This window comes from Mus pahari, chromosome 16 (genome assembly GCF_900095145.1).
Source record: "Mus pahari chromosome 16, PAHARI_EIJ_v1.1, whole genome shotgun sequence".
Taxonomy (NCBI): domain Eukaryota; kingdom Metazoa; phylum Chordata; class Mammalia; order Rodentia; family Muridae; genus Mus; species Mus pahari.
The window spans coordinates 3,535,839-3,543,642 of NC_034605.1; the positions used below are offsets into that span (position 1 = coordinate 3,535,839).

Sequence of the window (7,804 nt, forward strand, 5' to 3'; positions counted from 1 at the left end):
TAGTTTGGACATCTGTATAAAGAAAGGTTCCTAAAAGCAAAAGAGAAATTCTTGTTGTTGTTGTTGGTGGTGGTGGTGTGGTTTTCTGGCTTTTACATAGTATGATAAGAGTTTCCTAAAAATGAAGAGATGTTTATAAATGTCACCTGAAGAGAAACTGGGAACCTCAGGTCCACCTTTCCTTTTCATTTCAATCTTGCTTTAAAATACGGTCCTTCAGTACTGGGAACTAGATGTCATTTAAGAATGCCATGTCAGCCGGGCAGTGGTGGTGCATTTACTAAGCTGGGCGTGGTGGCACACGCCTTTAATCCCAGAACTTGGGAGGCAGAGGCAGGCAGATTTCTGAGTTCAAGACCAGCCTGGTCTACAGAGTGAGTTCCAGGACAGCCAGGGGGCTATACAGAGAAACCCTGTCTTGAAAAACCAAAAAAAACAAAAAAAAACAAAAAAACCCCAAAAAACCAAAACCAAACAAACAAACAAAAAAACATGTCACATAACTACAAAACAGAAACTAATCAGAAACTAATGCTTTTCAGCAAACAAGACACACAGCAGGGTCCTCATCAATCACAAAAAGAGGACTTTAATTAGGGCTTTGGACATAAGTAACAACTAAAGTAACAGTCAATGTCATTATAGATTAAATAGAGAAAAATATGAATAAATAAAAGAAAAAAGATAACCCTTTAAGAGGAAATATCGTGTATAACATAATACAATAGTTTACAGGTAAGACAAAATTTTGTTTTTCCAGATATAATTAGGAGAATATATTAATATACAGTCAAACTCATTCTACTCACAATAAGATCATAGAAAAAGAAATAATCGTCTATAAAGGATCTGTAACAGCTGTATTGAGACCTTCAGTTATTAAAACACTGTGTATGGCATCTCACTTTGTCAAAAGGGACCTCCTGGCCCCTCTCAGCAAATCTATCATAAGTAACAGCAAAATTAAAAGCACTCAAAAAAGTTTTGAGCCCCTCCTTAAATTAAGATTTTAAAATGTTTGAGATGGCTTCGGGAGAACAAGAGCTGAGCCAATTGCTAGACCTTGGCTCCAAAGAAATAAAACCTACTCATTCCCTGTATGTAACTTACAAGCTAAGTGGGGACCAGGAATGTGTCCTTCAACAGTTCATTAGAAGTCAGAGTCTCAGTAACACTCATGGGGAGAACCAATGGGCTCTGCTACAGTGAGTGCTGGAAGGACTCGTGGACAGAAGGGTGTGGCTCTCGGGCCAGTCCTTTCCTAGCTATTTTTAGAAGTTCGAGACTCCAGCCATAAATGGTTTTGATAATAACACTGTGGCCACAACTCTGTAAAAAAAATCTGGAAGAAAACTTTAGGCTGCACAACTGAGTTCAGTGTTCTCCTTCAACTCAAGCCGGAGACACTGCTCATAGAACATAACCTAGCAGATCCTTTTCTTTTGTTTTTCTAGCTACCTTGTAACACAGAGCTAGTGAGGGGACAAAGATTTGAATTTTCTTTTGAATTCTAGAAAATGTTAAGTAAAAACAGGAACTATCTTGCTTGTTTGAAATCAGGAAATATTGCTTTAATTGGGAACAGAGCATACTGTGCTCGAGGCTCGTGTAGCCTTAGCAGAAGAATTCTTAGGGTCTCATCACAGTGCCAAGGTATCTGTTAGAGAAAAGGAAGCGCTCATATCCTGCAGTTAGATAATGGTGTCTTCAGAAGTAGCTATTTAAGTAATAATGAATGTGCATATGAAGACTACGGATACTCACATGGTCATTAGCATAGATACATGTCACGTCAGACTCACACACACACACACACACACACACACACACACACACACACATCCCGGGAGCAGATTTTAGAGAGTCAAATAAGACTTGCTTTCTAAAAATTACCTTTTCCAAACTCGACCTCATTTTTAACTTTCACAATTCAAAATTACAGTAAATCTTACCCGAATGGGTTCATTTAGAGTTTTAGTTAAGAAAATGGGGCAAAGAAAATTATGTCAAGAAACAAACCCCCCATCCGTAAGGTGCCAACTTCCATCCTTCAAAAACAAACACACAACTAGACTTCAAATTGTATAATGACACTATAAAAATTTAACAGGCATTTCTCTCTCTTTTTTTTTTTTTTTTTTATTTTCGAAGAGGAGAGGAAATCCTGAGTATCAGAAACCTACACTGGCTTTCAACGCCGGCCCGTGGAATAGGATCAGAGAGTCTGGACCAAGTCGCAGTTATGGAGGCCCAGAGGTCCTAACGTTATTCCAGGACCCTGGAAACGGAAAAGGACAGCTCAAGGGGGAGGGGGAGTTGTCCTTGCCCTGCTGGCCTCTTGACTCCACGCTGCACTGGGATTGGGACAGAGACTTCTTTCCCGACAAGCAGCACTGTGTCACCCAGAAATGATCTCCCCAGTGTGGACATACAAGTTCTACCCAGGCCATTCCAGCAGTCCCACCCAATGGCCCTCACAAGTTCTCCTTCAGTAGTCCGAGTTTGCGCAGAGCCTCGCGCCGAGCTTCCTCGGTGGAGCCGCGGCCGGAGAACTGCACTGTAATGCCCTGCGGCCGGAAGCCCACCGCCCGGGGGAGCGAGCCCGTGCGCTTGCGGGCATCCTGGCTGCCGTCTGGGCGCGGTTCGTACAGGCTGCGACTGGCATTCTGACGCGCCAGCTTGCTGGTCACAGCGGGGTCAGGCCGGAAGGTGATGGTCTTGCTGGTGGGGACGAAGGAGCTGGGCTCGCTGCGCAGGGCCTCGTGCACGCTCTGGAAGCCGTTCGCCAGAGCCGGCGGCTGCTCCGTCTGCACAGCCCGGGACTGCTGCGCCCTGGTCGGGACTCCTGCACGCAGCGTCCCGGGCTCGCCGGCCATGCCCGCTCTGCCCAGGGTGCGTGCTCCATCCGCAGAGCCACTCCTCTGCTCCTCCGCCTTCTGCCACCGCTCTTCTGATGATGTGTCGCCTGCAGCGATGAAGGACATGCCGTTGATGTTGGCCAGGACCTGGGCCTTGCGCTCCTGCACATTGACAGCCGCCTTGGAGATGGTCTTGTTGAAGTCCTTGCCTGCGCTGTTGGTCACGCTTATGTTGCTGGGGAAGCGATGGACCTTGGGTGCCGGCTGGGTCATGTGTCGATGCCACACGCCGACATGGTCCCCGTTTCTAGAGGCTGGAGAAGTCGGCGTCCTCCATTCCCCTGGCCTGCCTTCCTTTGATGGGGATGTGGGAAACAGGGCTTCATTGCCCGCTAACTTCTCAGATATTTTCTGAGCAATCACCAGAGGAGTGGGCACGGAACGGAGCAATTTGGGATGCTCTGCTGGAGGAGAGGGGGACATCAGCTCCTTTCGCGGGGCAGAGGGAGCGGGGACAGGCAGGGAGGGCGGCAGAGGAAACACCTCAGGGCCCCTGGAGTCTGGTGGTGGCAGGGAACTCTCAGCGACTTGTTTCCCACCTTCAAGAAAAGGAGTGCCCTGTTTTGTATCAGATGGGGCCCCTGAAAGGAGAAGAGAGATCTCATAAGTTTTTGCCCCAGTAAAAGTTACAAGCATGCTCCTGCCCACGCTACTCCAGAGAGCCACAGTGGGTCACATTATGAACCTCTACAATGTCTAATCAAAACGCTGGTCCTGACGCATGGGTTACAGAGGAGGCAGTCCATTTATTCTCAGATCCACACACTCAGAACCCACAGATTCCTGACGGGTGGTGACTAGCTAGAGCCAGAAACATCCAGTTAAGAAGCAGTCTGGAAAAGGTGTGAATCTGAGGATCCATCACCCTGGGGGCATGTGATCCCCAGGAGCCAAGCAGTGACCACCTCGTCAGGGGTCTGTACAAAGGAGACACTGAATGGAGGGTAGCGGTGCCCACCTTGAATCCTAGCACTCAAGAGGCAGAAGCAGGTAGATCTCTTGGGAGTTCAAGGCCAGACTGGTCTACACAGTGGGTTCCAGAACAACCAGGATTATATAAAGAAACTCTGCCTCAAAAAAAAAAAAAAAAAAAAAAAAAAAAAAAAAAAAAAAAAAAAAAAAAGAAAAGAAAAGAAAAGAAAAGAAAAGAAAAAGAAAAAGAAAACTAGAAAAGCTATGAAAATAAGTTAGAGAACTGTTGGGCAGAAGTGCTAAATTTTCCAAACCTGTTTTCTTCAGTGTGATTGTGCGATCTCATCTTTCTAAAGGATCAGCGGGTTCAAATTACCTTAGGACTATGTTTCAATGCAGAAGCGAAACAGAAATGCAAAATCCAATGTTTCTTCCCCCAAGGGCTGGCTGCAAACTATGCTCTCTTTTTATATGGAGTCTGTGTGCGGTGGCAGATTTTGAGTAATGCTCCAAAAGAAGATGAATGGAAGCTAAGAGTGGTGGTGGCATATATACACTGTGATGTCGGCACTCGAGAGGCAGAGACAAGAGGACGGAGCGTCAGGCTGGGCCACCCAGCAAGCTCCAGGCCAGCCCAGGCTGTACAGGGGGACCTCATCTCACCGTACACCCCTCTCTCCCAGTGTTGTCAGTCTGTGCGTGCACACATGATTTCTCTCTTCTTTCCTGTCCTGCATGTCCCATGTGTCTCCTAGTTTTTAATATAAGTTCCCATCAGCAAGTAAAGGCTGTAAGAAAATTTCCCTGACCATTTCCTTCCTGTTCTACCTCATAACTCAATGGGCATAAGCTTATCTCTTGGAACTTATCTGCTCAGTACCAACTCGAACCTTCTCTGCCCTTTCTTGTCTGCTTCAGATAGCCATGTGTTAGAAATGGGATATAATCTTGCACAACAAATCAAGTGCCCCCCAACACACACACACACACACACACACACACACACACACCTACATGTTCATTTGGTCTTTCTTCTCTTTTTTTAAATCTCCCTCCCTTCCTCTTTCCCTCTTTCCCTCCCTCCCTCCCTCCCTCCCTCCCTCCCTCCCTCTATACAGTTCCCTGGCTGGAGAAACTCCCTTCTAGAAGCTTTAAGAGTGTCTGTACTGACCAGCCCAGGCAAACGGAGCAGGAAGTGCGAACGTGTCTGGAGTGCTCCACCAAACCAAGTCAAAGGTGTCGGGGCCTGCCTGCGTGCTGCTGCTCACCTGTTACCTGAGGCACATCCGGAAGGCTCTCAGCTTCCCCAGATGCAGGTGCTGGCTGTACTAAATCGATGACATCTTCGGGCTCAGAGTGGCTGGAAGGGCTCTCTTCCAGAGACTGTGGAGAGTGGCAGTGAATGCCACTGTCACACAGGGCTGGCTCGTCAAAGTCGTATTCCAGGGAATCAAGGGTCTCTTCAAAGAACAGGATAACATCCTTTTCCTCATGTGTGAGGTGCTTCAGGCTCTCGTCATCCTGCACGTGGGTAATGAGCAACAGCAGTGTCAGCAAAGAGATGTTCACGGCCCTGAGTTCTACCCTCAGCTCTATAACATAACATAACATAACATAACACAAAAGTACCAAAGGCAAGGCCCTAAAGTGGGCCTTCAGCTTAAGACACATTCCAATTTCCCACAAGAAGAGGACAGAGTCAGAAAGGACTCTAAGGGGGCTGGAGAGACCGCTCAGTGGTTAGAGCACTTGTTCTTAGAGTGGCCCTGGGTTTGATTCCCAGCACCCACATGGTGGCTCCCAGCCATTTGTAACTGCAGTTCCAGGGGTTCCAATTCTTCCTCCTGACCTCCACAAGCAGCAGACAGGTATGTGGTGTACAAATACACATGCAGGGTCTGGAGAGATGGCTCAGCGGTTCAGAGGTTAAGAGCACTAACTGCTCTCCCAAAGGTCCTGAGTTCAAATCCCAGCAACCACATGGTGGCTCACAACCACCCGTAATGAGATCTGATGCCCTCTTCTGGTGTGTCTGAAGACAGCTACAGTGTACTTAAGATATAATAATAAATAAATCTTTAAAAAACAAACAAATACACACACACACACACACACACACACGCAGGCAAAACACTCATATACTTCAAGGAACAAAAGGATGGACTATAAGACCCGTGTCTAATCCAACCTGAGAGCAAGCACTCCCAATGTGAGGCAGCATCTGGAAAATAGGCTTAGGAGGATGCGCTACACACACCTGCTCACATCTGTATGGAAAGGCCTCGCATGACTTCCAATGGTCTGAAAACTACTTCACCAAGGGGCTAAACCTGGTGAAACTTGGTCCTTTGCTTACCTTCTCTTTCGCCCACCCTGTCTAATCCTATTCTAGCAAGTGCCGACAGACCTTGCAGAGAGGCTGTGAGCATCCTGTGCAATATACCTGGGAGTTCTTCAGCTCTCTCCCTTTTTCTTCTGCTAATCACATAATGAGACAAGACCCCCCAGGTCACTCCGACTCTCAACCTGAAGGCTTTCTCCCTCGGGTAGGGGCTGAGTGAATGCTATGGAGACCTGGACCCTGCGAGGTCAAACGTGCTGTGGATTTAGTATGTGTTGCCTCACTTCGAAGACTTGAAGCTTTCTCCCAGTGAACCTGGACTCTGTGCATGCTGGGAGAGGAAAGATGGCAAGGCTAGGCAGTGGAGCAAGGGGCCCTTGGTACTAGGCCAAGATGGCTCCTGCCTACTCCTCCTATTCTGGGGAGATGCTGAACACTGCCTCCGACAGGGGTGTAAAAGGAAGAATTCTTGGTCCTGAGGGAGAAGCTGGGCAGGGAGAGGTGTAGCATTGAGATACATCCAGAGTCAGAAAGAAAGGGGAGTGGCATGGGGCGTGGGCGCAGGATTTCTCTGGAGGAGATGAAAAAGTTCTAGAATTGACCGGTGATCTCCAGACACTCAAAGACACCATTCGTTTTAACTGACACATGAAACATAAAAATTGTGCATATTTGTGGGGTCCCGTGTGATAGCAAACTCAGCCAGATAGATGTTATCTTTAAACATTTTTCACTATGGTGAAAATGTTCAAAATCTTTTCTTCCAGGTTTCACAAGTGCAGTGCACACTGTTGCCATCAGTAGTCAGCTGTACAATAACACACCAGAACTTGTTTCTAGCTGCCTGTGACTTCACACCACCGACATCTCTCTCCCCACCCCTACCCTACCCAGCTCTGGTCACCACCATGCTGCCTGTAACGACTATGAAGCCAACTTCTTTTTTCAGAAACCGTTTCCATTCCTTTTACTTTATGGCTGTTTTGCCTGCAAGTGTGTCTGCACCATGCACATGTCTGGTGCCCATGGAGGCCTCAAGGGTTGTAGGATCCACTGGGACTGGAGTTACAGATGGTTGTGAGCTGACATGTGGGTGCTGGGAACTGAACTTGGGCCCTCTGCAAGAGCAGCCAGGGTTCTTAGCTGCTAACCCACCTCCCCAGCCCCAAGTCTGTAAGATTCCGTGGGTAAGTACAATGGTCTGCACCTGGCTCCACCCACGTTGTTGCAAGTGACAGGATTTTACAGCTAAAGAGCATCCATCCCATAGTGTGTGTGCGCAGCACATTCTCTTTATCCACTAACTGGATGATGGGCCCTTAGCGTGTTGCCATGTCTTTTTTTTCCTGTGTTTGAAGACAGGCTCTCGTTATGTATAGCAGGTTTGGATTCACCCAATCTGGCCTCAAACTCATGATCACCTCTGCCTCGGCCTCAAGTCCTGGGATTAGAGGCATGTACCACCATGCTTGGCCCTTGCGGGATGCTATTTGTTCATACAACAGATCAATTTTTTCATTTTTAAAATTTATTTATTATATATGTAAGTACACTGTAGCTGTCTTCAGACACTCCAGAAGAGGGCGTCAGATCTTGTTACAGATGGTTATGAGCCACCATGTGGTTGCTGGGA

General features: G+C 47.4%; 1 protein-coding gene across 5 annotated transcripts in view; it reads right to left on the bottom strand.

The window, feature by feature from the left end:
* Positions 1-463: 463 nt before the first annotated feature.
* The window catches only part of Proser2 (proline and serine rich 2), a 28,919-nt gene continuing 21,578 nt past the window's right edge, over positions 464-7,804 (bottom strand). For all 5 annotated transcript variants that reach the window (XM_021216008.2, XM_029547636.1, XM_029547633.1 and 2 more), the window contains exons 3-4: positions 5,099-5,351; positions 464-3,499 (exon numbers count right to left, since the gene is read on the bottom strand). In XM_021216008.2, coding sequence (XP_021071667.1) covers positions 2,475-3,499; positions 5,099-5,351 — 1,278 coding nt within the window. In that variant the 3' untranslated portion in view covers positions 464-2,474. The remainder of the gene's footprint in view (positions 3,500-5,098; positions 5,352-7,804) is intronic.